This window comes from Penicillium daleae (genome assembly GCF_028827525.1).
Source record: "Penicillium daleae strain IBT 16125 chromosome Unknown utg000008l_segment0_segment0, whole genome shotgun sequence".
In the NCBI taxonomy this organism is placed as follows: Eukaryota; Fungi; Ascomycota; class Eurotiomycetes; order Eurotiales; family Aspergillaceae; genus Penicillium; species Penicillium daleae.
The window spans coordinates 5,558,602-5,576,159 of record NW_026623156.1 but is presented as its reverse complement, the minus strand read 5'-3'; the positions used below and the strand labels follow the sequence as shown (position 1 = coordinate 5,576,159).

Below are 17,558 nucleotides of genomic sequence, written 5' to 3'. Positions count from 1 at the left end.
GCGTCATCCTACCGCATTCAAGGATAGTAGGCGATGCCTACTAAGCCTTAGGTGAGCTGAACCGTCAGACACTAAGTTTCACCTATCGAGTTTCTATCACTAGTTCACGAGGGACCTGTGTCCAGTTGATGGAGACTATCTTTTAAAGGCAATACGGAGGGACCAAGCCGCGAGTAGAGTACAGATTGAATAGATTGGAACAATATATTTGACGAATGAAAAAGAATATCTATAAAATCTGGCGGACGCGCCAGCGCAGCCCCTGGCCTTCCTGTACTAACGGAGCTACCAGCCATGGAAAATATCAATACACCAAAATGATCTCGCCAGTTCTCTGGAAAAGTAGTTGGCGCTGCGTGCCCAGTGAGGCATTAGCTTGCGCAAGGAAGAAGGAATTCGATAGGGTAATGCGGCGGAAACGGGGATCCAACCCGATTTCTTTCAAGCTGTAGGTACAAGTTGGATTCCCTCCTCGAGGTAAGCCATCCGTACAGATGCAACACGCAACAATGGCAGGGTATACGGTAACGAGACCAAAGTATACAGAAACTCCTCAACAGACTTGGGCAAAAGCCCAAGGAAGATCATAGCCTAAGACAAGGCTGCAAAGGGGAAAAACATAGAAAGGGAGACAGGTCATAACAAAGTCTCTCATGCAGTACGCTCGCCGGGCTTCATCTCATCCATTTCGTAATCGCCCGTTCCAGCCTGGAGACTGCGCTCGCGGCCTCGACCTCGGCCAAACCCAGACTCTAGCTGGCTATCGCTGGCGGGTGGTTGTGATGAGGAGGCTTGGTTGCTGCTACTACCTCCTAATCCTGCGAGTCCACCGAAGCTGATCGGCTTGAGCTCGCGGTGTTGGCATGCCCACATACCAAGGAAGATCATTATCCCTGCACTGGCGAACTGGAGTCCCCACCAGAGCAGGTTGGAAGGGACAGAGTGGGTGTATAGGATGGTGGCGACGAGATGGAGGAAGTGAATCGTCAGGGCGAAATCGGGAACCAACTTGGATCGGGACACGAAGAGAAGCAGGAAGATCACGCTGAGGATTTTGAAATGATGAGGCGGTTAGTTTACTTGCGCAGAGTCTCGAGTGTAGGCGCTTCTTTATGGGAAGCTCTAAGCAAACTCACCTGATAACACAATTCAACATCCACACCAATCCCAGCATCCAACCAACCGTAGTGTCACCTCTCAAATACTCCCATCCAAAGATAAGATTCAACGAGAACGGAGTGCCGTAGATAACTGTCGTGAACAGGATAAGCACCGTAGCGCAGACATAATAGGCAACCTGGAGCAAGAGGATCTTGCGGATGATTTTCAATGGCGGGAGGTCGGAGCGCGACCCCGCTGGAAGGCGCCGGCGCCCGGGCATCAACTAGGAGGCCAGGGAGATCTCCTCTACGGCCGTTGTATGGAGGCGTGGGAGATGTGAGCGGTGCAGTCGAGGCGAGGCGAAGGGCCTAGGAGGTTGGGGGGCCGAGGGAGGAAACATGCAACGGTGGCGGGGATCGTAAGTGTTGTGATGACGTGCGCAAGACAGAGACCCGTAAAAGGCTAGAGTTGCGAACTGCGTATAAACCCCTCTGGAGTGAGCTGGGGTAGTAATATCGAGGAGTCGTGAGGATGTGGGAGAAAAAAGGGACCCGGACGACGTCGAGCACTGCTGATCACTGATCAACAGTCTTGGCACCGCCGAGCCCGCGGGAGCAACGACCACCCGCCGTTATTTCCTCTCGCATACCCACGAACCACATCTATCTAAGCTCTTCCTAGTCACCACGCACCATTCGCTCTTCCAATTACCCCGTCAGCCCATTCGATACAATCTGCGAAACACTAAATAACTCGACAACATGGGTTGGCTCCCTTGGTCTTCTGGCGACTCCAACAAAGCCTCTGACGGCGGCCGCATCGCCCCGGATCGCACCAGTCGCGCACGCTGCTGGGAAGGCAGGGATGCGTTCTTCGCCTGCTTGGATCGGAATGATGTTCTCGACGCAATCAAAGATGACAAGGAAGCGCGCCGGAAATGCGCGAAGGAGGTTGCGGAGTTTGAGGCTGCTTGTTCGGCGACTTGGGTGCGTGCATTTCGTCTGTTCTGGGCCATTTTCCTCGTTTGTTGGAGAGGGATAGCCAATGTTGGCTGACCAAATATTGACGGTGGCTGTTCTCTGTTTAAAGTTCGCCTTGTACTGACTGGCTGTCTAGGTCAAATACTTCAAGGAAAAGCGAGTGATGGAATATAACCGTGACAAGACGATCGAGCGGATTAAGAAGGAGGATGCGGAGAAGGTGAAAGAATTGAAGTCTCAAGGGTGGAAGTCTAGCTAGATGGCACCGAGATAAAAAGTGAAGGAAGGGCAGACGGGCTACTTTTTTGTACATTATGTACCATATCCACTCTTGACGTATTTCGATGAGCACTCCATTTAATGCTATCTCAGTTCAAAACGGTACTTCAATCGTACGAACCTCATGCAACTTGTGCATGTCTTTTCTAGAGGGCAATATTTAAATTTGGGACTAGATGTGCTATCGCGTGGGCAAGATTGGTGACTTAATTCTACGTTGATAAGACATGACTCCAAGTATCAGTCACTCTTCTCTTTAAAAATCATGAAAGAGTATTAGAACCCAAAATGGGTTTAGAGCACCATGTCCCAGAATCAGGACGAGTCATATTATATCCACCTTGTCCAACAAATAGATACTCCGAAGCTATTAGCAAACAAAAGCTTCGTACATGGTGGAGATGGTAGACAGCTTGTAGAAACCAAAAAGAAAATTCACAAGACAACTCCAACCTAGACACCGCCAATCACCAGTATCTAGAATCTTGTTGCCCTAAGGGGCCCGAAAAACGCCAATCCTTGCAATGTCGCTGGAATGTTAGAGAGAAATTCCAGCCATGAAAATGAAGCACACAGACAGAAAGCAAGATCTGGAAAAGAGAAATAATAGTAGTCGCCGCTTTCCGATTTTCCAAAAAAAAGGCGAAGAAAACACCAAGCTAAAAAATGTGAAACGTAAATGAGAAAATTGTATAGAAGAATCGTTATATCATTGCTTCCACTTGGTCAGATGGTTCATAAAGTTTTGCATATTAGAACCAACTGGGCCTTGTGCCTGTGGCTGCTGAGCCCCAAGGCCTTTGGCCAAGAGCGAGAGCAGATTTGGGTCAGTGACCATGGGGGCGTTTGGAGGTTGAAGATTATATGGTGGGTGGAGAAGAGGTTGCTGAGGGTGAAGAGACGGCATAGGAGGAGCCCGGGTCGCACTGCTCAACAGACTGGCCAGGTCGGCTGGTTGTGGAGGATTGGGAGAGGCGAAAGGTGACTGTGTGGCCGAGACTGGCTGTGAGGAGGCACCAGGACGCTGTTGGAGAGCTGATAGGAGAGATTGGAGAGCAGGCCCATCAAGAGTACTGATGAGGTTTGCGATGTTGGGAGGATTCGAGAGAGTTGGCATGGTTGGCATTGTTGGCATTGTTGGCATGGTTGGCTGCGGAATTGACAAGGATTGCATCTGGGCGAGACTGAAGGCAGGGTTGGGCGCGAAAGTGGTGGTCGGTCCACGTTGCATAGCCTGGGCTTGATGGAACATCACCTCCGCAGCGATATTGGGGTCAAGCTCAGGGTAGTCTAAGGATCAGATTAGCGCTGCTTCGTAGTGTAACAGACGGACAGTTGGATAGAACACACCAGTGAAGCGGACATTGTCAGGGCCCGCGCTTCGATCAAACATTTGCAGTGGAATCTTGCGGGAGAATTGATTGGGGCGCGACAGCCTGACAACTGCAAGAACACCTTCGACATATTGGCGGTGGACGGCTGCGCCTAGAGGGATGCGAGGGCCAAGCACCAACACATCTACCCGCAGGCCACGGTTGCGAAAGGCGTTCTCCACGTGGAGAATGAAGTTGCTTTTCAAGAAATCAGTAATAGTCGCCAAAAGGAAAGGCAATATGTGCAAACTCACCGGTCGACCTCTTCCAGCACAAGAATTTGCACCTCTGGCACGTCCCGAGGTGCTCGACGAGGTACTGGGAGGTCTGCTTCCCCTTCGTAATTACCTCGGGGTCTCGGGCTAGGGCTTCGGTACCGCCGATCGCGCGCATAGGGGGAGCGAGGAGAGCGGGGTGATCGAGATCGTCTGCGCTCACGACGGTCAAATCGCTCCGGTGTCCTATCTCGCGATCGGTAGCCATCCCGAGCCCGGAAAGGGCGAGGTGAAGGGGACCGGGGAGGGCGATAGTCATCACGCCTGCGGTGAGAGGGTTCATCACGGAAGTCACTGAATGGGAGCCGGCTGGACTCGTGGGGTCGATCATAACGGTCGCCTGGAGTACGAACAGCACTGCGGGCAGCAGTAGTACGGCTGAATTCGGGCGACCTGGAACGACGAGGCGGGGGTGCGCGAGATGCCTCTGCGGGACCAGGTCGAGCAGTTGATCTCTGTGGCTTCGAGATTTCAAGGTCTATGGACGATTAGGGAAATGATTGTGGCGATCAGATAAGACGACACTCACGTATCTTTCTACCTCGAATCAAGGCCCCCTGCTCAGTCTGTAGTGCTGCATGACATGCGCCAGCTTCCAAAAATTGGATAAAGCCATAAGCCTGCTTGATCGAGATTTGGGCCAATTTGCCGTAGTTGTGGAAGATATGGAACATGTCTCGCTTTGTTACTCGTTCGGTGGGAAGGTTGCCTAAAATTGATAATTGCACTCAAAGTCAGTCCTATTGGTCATGCCGGTAGAACCGTTGAAGTATGGGCAGATACTGACCGACAAACAGCCTCGACCCAACAGGGAACCGGTCCCAGAGACCTTCGGTCACATACATACGCTCGTCGTGTAGGAACTCGTCATACTTCTTTTGCACTTCTGGGCCCCATGGTTGATCTTCATCACTCAATGGTTTGCCCCCGCGCGTTATCAGCTTATCAAGGCGGCCTCTCTTGAATGCTGTAGTAGTGCTCTCCTCTTGAGAACCCTGTGACTCTGGGACTGACGCAGGTCCTTGCTGTTGGAAACTCGCCATGGGTGGCGGTGGGAGATCTCCAACACCAGACTCGGTACCGGGAGCGACCGAGGGCATGGATGGGGGATCGATCGGATGGGCATTGTTACTGGAGTGGGCTGCATAGGCGGAGGGAGCAGCGTTGGGGGCGGTAGGGGCTTGATGATGATGGGCATTCTCATCGCTTGGGCCGTACACTTGGGGGAGGGAGGGGTCTTGGAGAGAAGGGCGGGCGGGGAGGTCCACAGACTGAGTATCCAATGTGGAGGGTATACCAGGATGAAGAGACTCGTCCGTGGGGGCTTGAGGGAAGGACGAGCCCTCCGCTAGATTTGGGGCAACCCCGGTAGCGTTGGCGGTGGCAGTTGCAGAGGCAGAGGGATGAGAGAGGTTGTCGAGTAGCGTCTGGAAGTTGACCCCAGCAGCACCCGATCCCATGTTCTCCTTTCCATCATCTATGTGATCGGACTTCAAGGACGAAGCCGACTGACCGGCATTGTCTATGTCGCTAGCCGGGCCAAAACCTTGGGAAGCCGGAACAACCGGAGGCGCATGGGAGTGACTGGGAGCTGCAAACGCGAAGTTGGGGTTCATGTGCATATTCATGTTCATATTGCCCACCTGCTGCTGGGTCCCTGCGGTAGTGGAAGGATAAAAGTGCGCTGTCAAAGCAGGCATATCATTCATCACGGGCTGTCCCATGGGCTGCGCAGCCTGCAAGCTACCTGGGTCCCTGCGCAGCCCGAAGCCTAGATCCTGGCCATCCTGCGCGATCCTCGACCATCCATCTTGAACTTGTGTTTGCACGGATTCCTGGGGGTACTCTGAACGTTGATATGTCGAAGTGTCGTTAAAGACGGGGTCCATTTGATTCTCCAGGACAGGGATATTGGCCGGCTCCGGGATATGCAGTGGGCGCGGGCTTTCCGGAGTCAGTGTCTTTCCGCGGAAGTGTAGCGCCTCATCAGGAGGACTGGGCGTCATGTAGAGAGAGGGGAGGTGGGCGTGTCATCTACAGGAGTAGAAAGGGGGGCGTGGAAAGAGTTTTAAAAATAAAGGCGGGGGGGGGGGGGGGGAAGGGAAGGGTGACGAGGTGAGGTGGTGGAAGATCGGAGATCGAAGGTTCGAGGTCACGGGCCGAGAGGGTCAGATTATAAATTTAATTTTGCGCAAAGCTCAAGTGGGGCGAAAGAAAAAAAAAGTAGAGTACGGAGTACTAAAAGTAAGGTATGGATGGACCAGGACCAAATGATGGGTCCGGAAGGGCGGTAAAGGGTCCCAGATAAGGACCGACGGGGCCGACGCAGGCAGCACGGAAAGAGAAGGAGGGGGAGATGCGGTTCGGAGGGGGAGGAGATAGAAAATACTGTACAGAGGTGACGAGAAAAAGAAGACAAGATGAACTGGAACTAAATGAGGATCGCGTAATATCAAAGAATCATTTGGTAAGAATGCGCTGATATAATCCGTGGGCCTAGACTGGCCGTAGTTACTGGCAATAATACGGAGAGTATAACCGTCGGACGGTAGCAGTGTAGTCTGTTTCGCCGTCCATCCAACTTGCAGCTCTCGACCAGGTACTCCGTCCGGTACATCGTAGATCAGACAGACCAAAACGGGCCAGTCCAAAGAGAATAACCAGTTTGGCGTCTGCGACTCCGCTCAGAAAGCCGTAACTCCTGTATGACCACTTTCCGCCAATTAGAAGAACAAGAACAGCAGCAAAGGGCAGCTCCCAGGTCAATCCCCAATCCTCCCAATCCTCCCCGACCTTCTCCCCACCAGTAACTGCTGCAAACCGTCAGAGGATGAAACGAAGGGCCCTACCTTATATTACTAGTGGGAACCACTCCTGTACGGCCACGCGGAGGGGCTAAGCATCTAGACTGGCCAGTGGCCAGTGGCCAGACCACCCCCCCCTCCTCCAGCGCCGCAGCACAACTACACAACGAAAATCGGAGAACCTCCTTTCCGCGGCAATGGCCACTACCAGCAGAGCTGCCTCCTTAAGTGTTGATTAGGTCAGGGCAGCTCCACCACGTTCTGCTCCTATTTACCCTCCGGGTTGACATCCTCCTCCTACAACTCACGTTGTGTTCTTTCTCTCCTCCTCGGCCGTTGGGCACAGGAACCCCCCAAATGCCACTCCGATCACGGTGGTGCGCGTTTCGCTCGTGGACCAGAACGCCATCTGCTCCAGTCTTACCGGTCTTACCGGTCTTACCATTCACGGCGCGCATTTCGGCCGGCCGGACTGCAAAGTTTGCTTCCAAGGGGTCATCTGACCATCAAGACCCTCACGACCTCGAGCTAGCGAGGACGTGGCTGAAAGCCTTCGAGTCGGGCGTCACGTCCATTCCCCGCCAGGTCGGCCAGGTCTCGTTCAGCCGTTCAAGCGGCCCTGGTGGTCAGAACGTGAATAAGTCGGTGCAATTCCGAGATACACTTTCCATACTTTCTGCAGGCTAAACCTTGAACCCTTTTGACAGAGTCAATTCCAAAGCTACTTTAAAAGTGCCACTGGCCACGCTATTCCCTTTGGTGCCGCGTCTGTTACATTCTCCATTGCGCGCCTCCCGCTACGCTACCGACCGTTCCCAGGCGTTGGTCATTCAATCGGACGAGTCCCGGCAGCAGGCCACCAACGTGGATCTCTGTTACGAAAAGCTTAATCGGCTGCTGGTCAGCTCGGCTAAAGAGATCATTCCAGGTGAAACCTCCCAGGAACAGCGAGATCGCGTGAGCAAATTGTACAGGCCCACCGCTCCTCTTTTTTTTTTTTCTCTGCCCAAAATTAGAGGCATCGCCCATGGTAGTGGTATTCTTCTAACCAATGGCTTATAGACAGCGCGCCCAAAATGAGGCCCGACTCAAGTCCAAAAAGTTTCATAGCAGCAAAAAAAGCACCCGGCGGGGAAACAGCTACGATGATTGAAGGGAAGGAGAGCTGTTCTTCCTCGTCCAAAAAGGAGCTAACATTATGACTAGCACATATACCATACCACATAATACACTATCTTCCCTGGGAATTCTTTTTTTTGACTTCACGTCCAACCAAACGCCTTTACATGTGCAGGAAGAATGTCCAAGTACGCTAAAAAAAAAGAACATAAAAAATTGTTTACTCCTTGGAGGTTGCGCGCTCCGCGGTGCGTAGTGTGGCCTGAATGACCTTCTTCAGCGAAGGATCCAGATCCTCCGTATCTGCAATGGGTTGCAGCCAGCTCACCACCTCCTGGGCCAGGTCATGGGTCAGAGGCGACTCCTTGAGACGGGCCAAGGAGCTACCGAGGGCTCGTGGGAACTCCGCAGATGTGACATGAACGCCCGCAGTGGGGTACTTGATGTAACAGATCTGCGTACGGGCGCTGGTAGGCTTGTGCGCTCGCATCGTGTCCACCACGTGTCCCAAGATCTTCTGCAGACACGGCGTATCCCGGAATTCCAGAACCATCTCGTAGAATTCGGCACCGAACCGGTCGTCATTGTGGAAGTTCTTCATCGCGGCATCGAATATGGCGATGGGGATCGCACCGGTCAGTGCTGGCGTGGAATTCAGATTTTGCAACGCTTGCTCGTCGACTTCACCATCATTCCGGGTCGGGTTGACATCTTCTTCGGTAATGTCCGGAAGCGCAATCATATCGTCGCCCATCTCATCCCCAGCCACCTCGACTTTCGTCGGCCGTTCCTCGTCCAGTCCCAATATCCGTTGACGAGCGACTAGCTTGGCGATGTAGATCAATTCCAACTTGGCATATTGAAGCCAAAGGTTTCTTGAGCTCTTGCAGAACCGGAGACCACGTTGCATGTAACTCCGCGCCTGAGACATGTCCGCATGGTCATCCAGAACATAGTTGGCTGCGTAGATCCATAATTCAGCACTGGTTGGGTGGAACCGAAGGGCGTCCGTGAAGATGATGGAAAGCTTCTTGTTTGCTTTTTGTTTCCGCGCGTATTCGATATATTGAATCCAGAGGTTGAGATCGCCGTGGAACTTGCGAGTGGCACGGTCAAGAATGAAGTAAATGCGTCGCTGGCCGCTGTGTCCTGCGGACCGGATTCCCAGTCTCTTGACTCGCTTCTTCCGCAGGGTCTCAAGGTTCATCTCGTACTCGACATATCGCACAAAATCGATGGGAGCCGCTCCGCGCGCATTGAGCTTGTGCTCAAAGTCGGACCGCTTCTTGATGATCGAAGTGATTTCATCCTAAAACACAGGGGAAAAAAAGTCAGCATTACCGCGCAAGCCCAACAAAGTCACCGGCACAAAACCCACCTTTGTGAAGAGCTTCTTGCGTTCGTACTCCTTGAGCTCGGGCACCGACTGCTCAAGAAAGAATCGAGCCTTATCTGTGGCGGCGGACATGGTTGACGTTGTGAATCTTCAGGGAAGAAAAAAAAGTTGTCGGCATCCCGCATTGACCAAAGCACCGACCACCAGGACCACGCTAAACCCCATCGGGTTAGCCAGGCAGCCTTGCCCGTCAAGGTGACTCTGAAGAACCGGTGCATCCGAATGTTTTCCTTTCCTTCCTCAGGGGCCCTTGCTCTCTACGAGTCGTCGTTCTCTTATCATTCAATTCTTCACACTCGTTTCAACCGTTTTTTCTCTTCCGTCTCCCTATATATCTGTGCAGAGTTTCGACCTCCCTCTGCGCCGCCATGGCCCCCAGATTCAAGGACGGTGATGCCGTGGTCGCCGTACGTGCCTTGACACACGCGATAAGATCCTCGGATAGCCACTGACTCAATTGCCAATGCAGATCAACGGAAAATGGATTTCATGGACTCACACTTTCTTCGCGTATGCCGCCTTTTTCAGCGCGCTGATAGTTGGCTGCGCGTTGCATTATCACAAGATCGTTCAGAATGAACACTACGGCTACCCCGACGAATGGTTTCCCTCGGTCTCCGCGACGATTGGTGATCGCTATCCCGAACGCTCGTTCTTCCAGGTTTTCATCGCCATCACCTCCGGTCCTCGCTTCGCCCTCGTTTTCCTGTGGTACGTGCTTACCGCGCGTCCGAACTCGTCTCTTCCTAAGATTGTCGCTGGTGTGGGTGTCTTCCGCACCTTGACCTGTGGTGGATGGACCTATGTCACCTCCACTGATGATCATGACTGGCATGATATCTTCATGATCTCGTACCTTGTTGCGACTCTGCCGTGGACGCTGGGCTGCCTTGCTCTCAGCCCCAATAACCGTCGGGCCGTCAAATACCGCAAGATCGTAGCAAGCCTTTTCTTCGGAACCTTGGTTCCATTGATCTACTATTTCATTCAACACAAGGTCCACAAGGTGGCTGGAGGTAAGTTCTGACTCGGTTGATATCAGTATTATTCAGATGCTTTTTCTAAAACCTTCGTTTCTTAGCATACACCCGCTACGCCTTCTTCGAGTGGTCCCTGATTTTGTTCGACGTGGGTTTCGATGCCATTACCGTGCTCGACTTTGAAGGATTCGAAATTGTGGTTCGGGATATCAAGGGTATCAGCAGAGGGTATGTACCGTGGCTTCCGAAATGACACCCACGACAAATTGTATAGTGCCACATGTTACGTTTGGTTATGAGAAAAAGACATTTCCTGAGTTGGCATCTATCAATTTAGACAGTTGAAAACGACCGCGGATTCTGTTCTTGAAAAAGAGTGCGTATATCCCATATAAGTCCATTTTTTCGGCCCCTACGGAGGCTAACATGTAGTTATAGGAAGGGCAAGACCGTGGGCAACACTTTTGGTGAGGGCTTTTTCTGGACCGAGGTCGTTGATGCTGCCGCGGATGTTTACAATGGGGTATGATTTCCGGAATTGCAATCCAAATCTTTGCTTCATCGGCTGACTGCGGGCTACAGTTCGTCTTCTGGACTATTGTGACTGGTCTTCCTGTGCTTGTGTGGTGTGAGTGACCTTGTTTCTCGCTCTTACTGCAAACTGTGCTAACTATAACAGACTTCCCTCTCTGGCACATGGGTATCTCGGGCTACGAGGTTGCCATTGTTGCTGTCGTTTCGCCTTTCTTCTTCGCCATTTCGTCTCTGCGGCAGCTCGCCGTCAGAAACTTGCGTCTCCTCCATCTGATTTCGCTGTCCGGTCTTCTGGCCTACAAGTTCCAGAACCCTGCTCACCGTCTGTTCGTGACTACTTTTTCTCTCGCGGTTACCTGTGCGGCATGGACTGCTACCTTCTTTGCCGAGCGGGCTAACACGCCTCGCTTGGAGACCCGCATCATGGCTTGGGGCATTGGCCTGATCATGTCCGTCATTGCCAAGTTCGCTTGCTCCACCAACAATCCCCTCTGGCCCGTCATGCATGTCGAGAATGGTGGTTGGAACAAGATTGGTCTTTTCCTTGCCATCTTTGCTGTTCTGCGCTCGCAGCGCCCCTCGACTACCAGCGGTGGTGACTACCTACCCGCTGGTGGCAAGAAGGGCTCTGCTCTCCTCGCCGGTCTTGGCTTTGGAGGTCTTTTGTTCGCGATCGTCTCGCTTCTGACTGACTCCAGTACCATGATTTCCTGGGTTTGGGAGGGATATCCCGTTCGTGGACCCATCGCCGTGCCGCACGGCGCCGTCACCATCTTCGTTATGGGCGCTGGCCTTGTCTATGGTATCTTCAACCCTGCGATAGCGGGTACCTGGACGGCCTTTGGACTTGGCTCCGTTGGTGCGGCTCTCCTGACTTATTACCACCACTGGACTGGCTTCTACGGTGCCTTGGCCTTTGCTTTCTACATCATGGCTGTGTCTCCGGTTCTCATCACTTCTTGTGTTCGGCACGGTGCTGCCAGCACATTCGGAGTTGGTTTCCTCTTTTACGTCTTCCTCCTGCTCTTCCACGTCTGGGTTGTTGCCTATGCCTTCGTCCCTGGTGGTCCTCTCGTGCGTGAGCGCACTGACTGGCTGATGATGACTACTATGCTCGCTATCGGTGCTGGTGTTTTCTCCGCTGCGACTACCAACTCCGCTCGCTCCTCTCGTAAGAAGCCTATTAGCCCTAACAGCAAACGCCAGCGTTCGTACTACGTTTACGTCCTGGCAGCGCTGCAGCTGCTCTCCGTCTCTGTGGCTTACCTGCGCTTCCCCACGAACGACTACGTCCCCCACCACAAGGAAGACAAGGTTGTGACCGCCGGTATCTGGACCGTCCACTTCGGTCTCGATAACAACATGTGGGCTTCTGAGCGCCGCATGCGAGATGTGCTGGGCGAGCTCGAGCTCGATGTGATTGGTTTCCTTGAGTCCGACAACCAGCGCATCATCATGGGTAACAAGGATGTCACTCAGTACATTGCAGAGGACCTCGGCTACTATGTTGACTTTGGCCCTGGCCCCAACAAGCACACCTGGGGCTCTGCCTTGCTGTCCAAGTTCCCCATTGTCAACTCCACCCACCACCTTCTCCCCTCACCCGTCGGTGAGCTGGCTCCTGCCATCCATGCCACTCTTGACATGTATGGCGAGATGATCGACGTCGTCGTCTTCCACTCCGGTCAGGAAGAGGACCCCGAGGATCGTCGTCTGCAGACTGAGTACCTGTCCAAGCTAATGGGCTCGTCTCCTCGCCCCCTGATCCTGTTGAGTTATCTGGTCACCAAGCCGCTCGAGGGTAACTACAACACCTATGTCAGCGACTTGAGCGGTATGAAGGATATCGATCCCACTGACTGGGACCGTTGGTGCGAGTACATCCTCTACAAGAAGTTGAAGCGTACTGGTTACGCCCGTATCAGCCGTGACACCATCACCGACACTGAGATTCAGGTAAGCTACTATCCCGCTACGCCGTCCCAGAAATATAACATGACTAACTGGTGATATAGGTCGGAAAATTCGTCATTGGTGAGCCCGAGTCCGAGGAGGAAGTTCGTATCCCAGAGGAGCTTGTCCCCGTTGGCCGGCGCTTCCCTGCGCTCTTCCGCGGCGAGGGTGTTCGTGGCCACCGCTACCACGTCTTCGATGAGCCAAGGTATTGGCAGTAAACTTGGCTATGTGTGACTCGCCTGGATAGCCTGATACTGTTTGACAGAAAATAGTTGCTTGTTAGAGGTTACTAGGATTTATGAATTTGTGATGTGTGAATTACTGTGGAATAGGAATGGCGGACATTCCAATGTTCTTGTGGACTGATCGGCTGCACAGAATTACTCGTTTGTTTTCACTTTTCAGATGTAAGATCCGACTATAAAGTGATCGGGTTATTTGATTCAGGATTTTCCTATATATCGCACCATCGACGGCTAAGGCGCAGTACAGCGCAGGAATGGCCTGCGCCTGCTGTATCTTTGAATTTGTAGAAAACATTGCTTTCCGCGAACCTGAGATTTGTCTTACGGCCAAATTGGAAGCTAAATCGTGTACTAATCCAGCTCTTTGGCTGCGACACCTCGCGTCAAGATCCAAGCGCTCTTTGTTCCAAAAAAATTACAACCGCGGGAGATTTCATTCTTTCATGTGCACCGTCTGACTATAGAGTATAGTTCCAGATGTTACCAAGGGCATCCACCTCGATCTCATCTCTTGGGGAATCTGCATAGGTTGGAATGGGCCAATGCATTGGCGGGTATTTATTTTGACCCACAAGGTAGTTGCATTCTGCCGAGAATCTCGCCGAGCCACCATCGCCATAAAAGATGCCTCTACAGTGCTATGCCTCCTTCAATCGTCGTGATTTATCTGTATTTATCCATCTATCCTGTGCGTGATAATACCGTCTCTAATTGCACATGGGTTACAACCATGACACACGCCAACCCCCTAACGACCGACAAAATCATCCTCTTCGGCGACTCCTTGACCGAGCAAAGCTGGAATCAGGAGTTTGGCTTCAACCTCGCGCCAGCGTTACAACATGAATATTTTCGCAAACTACAAGTCCTTACACACGGCTATGGTGGATACAATAGCGAGCATGCCCGACACATTCTGGATCCGATGCTGGACGCCGAGACTGCCGGGGGCAGTCGAATCAGGCTGCTAGTGATATTCTTCGGAACTAACGACGCCGTAGAAGTGGTGAATACACGGCAACATGTCCCTATCTATCGCTACGCAGAGAATTTGCGGGTTTTGACTGAGAAAGCACTGAGCCGTAGTATCTGCGTGGTCTTGGTTGGGCCCGCTCCCGTTGGGGAAAATACAACGGATCGGTCGAGTGAAATCACCAGGCAGTATGCTGATGCTGCTAAGGGGGTCGCAGAAGAGCAGCAGGTTCCTTTCATTGATTTATGGACCGCGTTTTACGAGTCCTTCAGATCGTCTCCTGGAAAAGATTGCCTAGGGGAACATTGCAGTAAGGTCGAGGAAGCGAGTCAAGGCGCAAACAAAGGAAAAAACATGTCCAACCTTTTCTCACCAGATGGGGTGCATTTCTCCGGTCAGGGATATCGCATTTTCTACGAGCTACTGCTACACACGATTCGGAAGTCATACCCCGCCCTGCGGACGGAGAGTTTACCTTCGGTCCTGCCGCATATCTTCAATGTCGATCTGGACCATCTGCCGGAATCATTATGGGGCCCTGGACCCGCGGGGACGGATTAAACGAGCAGAAATAGATATTGGTTGTTGGCTGTGGACATTGATGGATTGCCTAGGCTCGTTTGTGCACCTGCAAAAGAATGGATTGAGTCTAATAGCACGCCAATCGCAATGATACGGTGTTGAATCCGAATCTAATATTGTTGCATGGAATGGCTGCAGTGACTCTCAAGGGCTAAAATTAATTTACTTTTTTCCCTTTAGACAACATATTATCTATTGTTATTGATAGGACAAAAAGCTGCCAAAGCTTATCCAAGACGGATGCCAGTTCGTTACCCTGCTACGTTGGCATGCTTTGCAAGCATTATTGCATTCAGTTAACTAAATGACAGTTGAATACCCTTTTTTCGAGGAAGACTACATTACAGACACATTTACACCAGTCCGTTCGGGTTAAGGGTTCAATCGCTTTGGCGGGCGGGGAATTTCCTTGCTGAAGAGTCGACCACGGATCGAATCGTAGGATCTAGGTTATTTTACTACTACGAAATCAAGAATGGAAGCTTCCCTATCCATCAACATATTCCTTAGGTCTCTTGAGGAGCTAGAGGAAAGAACGACAGGAAGAACTATGTTGGAGGAGAGGAGACGAGAGCAATCAGGACTGATCTACACGAGGGCGTACAACTGACTCTGTGCGGGGTACCCCGCAACAGGGACCTTTTTGGTACCTTGGTACCTTACGGAGTAGTTACATTTTACAGTACGAATGACCCCGCCCGAACTACCAAGATTGAGAAATTACAGAACAATAAATGACCGTATAGACTAAGAATGTTGCCCATGGAGGGAGCATTTTTGGTCTAGCGGTATTATACCCCATATTTGTGGGACAAGAAAGCTTAACCACTAACAAGATATCAGAGCGGTTGAATACAGTATTATGCATCTTGAGCGAATAAGATCAGACGGAACCAACTAAGCATGAATTGATTGATTGATTAGAGAAGAGACGCTAAGACTATCTGTGCGATGGACACGTTGAGGTGTCCTCGCTTTATGGAGTTGGGACTTGCGGGATGCATATTCCGAATCCCGGAGAATCGAAAAATAAACATAAAGATAAATACAAAAGTAGACTAACCACTCCTCTTGGTTTCCTAGTGGTAATGTACCACTCCACTTTCCTTGACACAAGACAAAAGGGAGCTACACAGGATGTACCGTAACGGACGATCGAATTCTCACCTTTGTTCTCCTTCTCTTCATCTCAGACCGTCTATTCTTCTCTAAGCGCGCCCATGTAATCTACCTAAAAATGGCTTCAAAGCGCGCTTGCGACTGCTGCAGCATCCGCAAGGTCAAATGCAACGGCCAGCAGCCATGCGAGCGTTGTTCGCAGCATCTTCTGGACTGCACCTACCTACGAGTGCGCCGGAAGAGTGGCCCAAACCGCTTGAGACACTCATCACTCTCCAAGATCTTGAAGCATCAGCGATCATCATCGGCCCACCCGCAAGGCCAAGGCGAGCCCCAAGCCCTATACAGTCCGTCTGCACAAGATGCCTCGGGCCTCAACCCCCTTCGACCGCCTGTTACACTGTCAGCATTGCGGCGTGTGTTGTGCATTTACCAAAACCAGCTATATGGGATATGGCCGCTGCTGAATGCAGATGAGCTCATCGTACAGCTGGAGAACAATCCCACTAATCCGGAAATCCTCACGTTGGCTGCTGCATTATGTGCAGCTACTCTATCCCACCTGAACCAAACTGTCTGCGATGACGCCGAATCCAACACACGGAACTCCCCTGATATTCTGACTGCGAACTCATTTGCTCAACAAGCCCGACAATTGCGATCGACCTTTGACTTCACGGAACATGTCACTCCCAACTCTGTCCTCACCTCCTACTTCCTTCACATATACTACGGGCGAGAACTGGCGCGCGAAAATACCGCCGCATTTTATATTCGTGAGGCTATCACTTTCGCCAATCTCCTGGATATGCATATTGAGTCGACCTATCTTAACCCGCAGTGGACTGTCCGGGAGCGGCATACCATGCGCAAGCTGTATTTCCTCCTTATGATGACGGAGCGATTCTTGTGCATCCGGTATGGCCTACCTACTGTATTGGAACCAATTGCATTACCCTCAATTGAGAATGAGGATTACCCAACCCTGGTCTCCGGATTTATCAATCTTATCGCGCTGTTCTATACTCCCGGCAACGAATTCTTCCTTAAGTGGACCGCGCAAGGTGCAGGGGCCTCACTAAGCAGTAAACAGCTCCTCCTTATCCAGCGCGAGTTAGAACTCCCAGCGGATATTCCCTGTTGCGTGAATGATATCCAGAGAGTAGACATCATTGCCACACAGCACTGGATGCGGTCACTTGCCTGGAAACTGTCCATCCAATGTGGCTACATTACGCCACAGGCACAGTCGACCTGCCGTGAGATGAGCCTTTCATACCCTGTGCAGATCGCGCTGGACGCGCTGGCCAGTCTAGTACCTATCTCACTCACAGCTTTCGAGGTCCACGGACCTGGTATGGAATCGAAAATATACGAAATCACAGACACGTTAGCAGACTCCATATTATGCGAAAAGCCGATCGAAATTGTATCTGGCATGCAGGTGGGGCCGCGTGAAACGCTCAAAGGCCTGAGCGACTTGCTGTTCTCGACTACGGCCCTGAACCTGGAATTACGGGATTCTCTACTTCACAAATTGGAGCGTGTTTTCGAATCCGCTTCGATACCTGTCGTGAAAGAATATGTGGATATCGAGGATGATACAATTTACCTTGCAGAAGATAGTGAAGGGTATCTACTCGGTGAAGTTTCTTCACTTCTCACTTCTAATTCTGCGGCAGTCATCGCAAGTAGTGAAGAAATTGCCTTTCATGTGGTGTGACTGCTGGTATATTCTTCTCTAATGCTGAATGGTTTTCTGCGCATAAAGAGGTCGCTATTAGGCTTTGCTTTCTGTCTTTGGATGCAATATGATATATTCGTGCTGAATCACAATGTAGG

At 51.6% G+C, this 17,558-nt stretch overlaps 8 protein-coding genes across 8 annotated transcripts; 5 read left to right on the top strand and 3 right to left on the bottom strand.

Annotated features, from left to right (window-relative positions):
- Positions 1–651: 651 nt before the first annotated feature.
- N7458_010491 (protein SYS1) lies at positions 652–1,381 on the bottom strand (the record flags this gene model as incomplete). The annotated part of the gene is made up of 2 exons (XM_056913873.1): positions 652–1,045; positions 1,137–1,381. The coding sequence occupies 2 exons, from the start codon at positions 1,379–1,381 to the stop codon at positions 652–654; spliced, it is 639 nt and encodes a 212-aa protein (XP_056762722.1).
- A 481-nt stretch (positions 1,382–1,862) lies between these two features.
- On the top strand, positions 1,863–2,340 carry N7458_010490 (cytochrome c oxidase subunit 6B family protein; the record flags this gene model as incomplete). The annotated part of the gene is made up of 2 exons (XM_056913872.1): positions 1,863–2,087; positions 2,218–2,340. The coding sequence occupies 2 exons, from the start codon at positions 1,863–1,865 to the stop codon at positions 2,338–2,340; spliced, it is 348 nt and encodes a 115-aa protein (XP_056762721.1).
- A 729-nt stretch (positions 2,341–3,069) lies between these two features.
- Positions 3,070–6,014, bottom strand: N7458_010489 (putative RNA-binding protein (Nab3); the record flags this gene model as incomplete). The annotated part of the gene is made up of 5 exons (XM_056913871.1): positions 3,070–3,650; positions 3,711–3,931; positions 3,988–4,486; positions 4,538–4,717; positions 4,796–6,014. 5 exons carry the CDS (start codon positions 6,012–6,014, stop codon positions 3,070–3,072), a joined length of 2,700 nt encoding a protein of 899 aa, XP_056762720.1.
- A 1,155-nt stretch (positions 6,015–7,169) lies between these two features.
- On the top strand, positions 7,170–7,965 carry N7458_010488 (peptidyl-tRNA hydrolase domain protein; the record flags this gene model as incomplete). The annotated part of the gene is made up of 3 exons (XM_056913870.1): positions 7,170–7,453; positions 7,520–7,780; positions 7,875–7,965. 3 exons carry the CDS (start codon positions 7,170–7,172, stop codon positions 7,963–7,965), a joined length of 636 nt encoding a protein of 211 aa, XP_056762719.1.
- Positions 7,966–8,151: 186 nt separating this feature from the next.
- Positions 8,152–9,399, bottom strand: N7458_010487 (snoRNA-binding rRNA-processing protein UTP6; the record flags this gene model as incomplete). The annotated part of the gene is made up of 2 exons (XM_056913869.1): positions 8,152–9,240; positions 9,310–9,399. The coding sequence occupies 2 exons, from the start codon at positions 9,397–9,399 to the stop codon at positions 8,152–8,154; spliced, it is 1,179 nt and encodes a 392-aa protein (XP_056762718.1).
- Positions 9,400–9,695: 296 nt separating this feature from the next.
- N7458_010486 (uncharacterized protein) lies at positions 9,696–13,015 on the top strand (the record flags this gene model as incomplete). Its single annotated transcript, XM_056913868.1, has 7 exons — positions 9,696–9,734; positions 9,797–10,343; positions 10,409–10,535; positions 10,746–10,830; positions 10,890–10,935; positions 10,987–12,797; positions 12,857–13,015. 7 exons carry the CDS (start codon positions 9,696–9,698, stop codon positions 13,013–13,015), a joined length of 2,814 nt encoding a protein of 937 aa, XP_056762717.1.
- Positions 13,016–13,772: 757 nt separating this feature from the next.
- On the top strand, positions 13,773–14,576 carry N7458_010485 (SGNH/GDSL hydrolase family protein; the record flags this gene model as incomplete). The annotated part of the gene is made up of 1 exon (XM_056913867.1): positions 13,773–14,576. One exon carries the CDS (start codon positions 13,773–13,775, stop codon positions 14,574–14,576), a length of 804 nt encoding a protein of 267 aa, XP_056762716.1.
- A 1,258-nt stretch (positions 14,577–15,834) lies between these two features.
- Positions 15,835–17,439, top strand: N7458_010484 (BglR; the record flags this gene model as incomplete). The annotated part of the gene is made up of 1 exon (XM_056913866.1): positions 15,835–17,439. The coding sequence occupies one exon, from the start codon at positions 15,835–15,837 to the stop codon at positions 17,437–17,439; it is 1,605 nt and encodes a 534-aa protein (XP_056762715.1).
- Between the last annotated feature and the right edge of the window lie 119 nt (positions 17,440–17,558).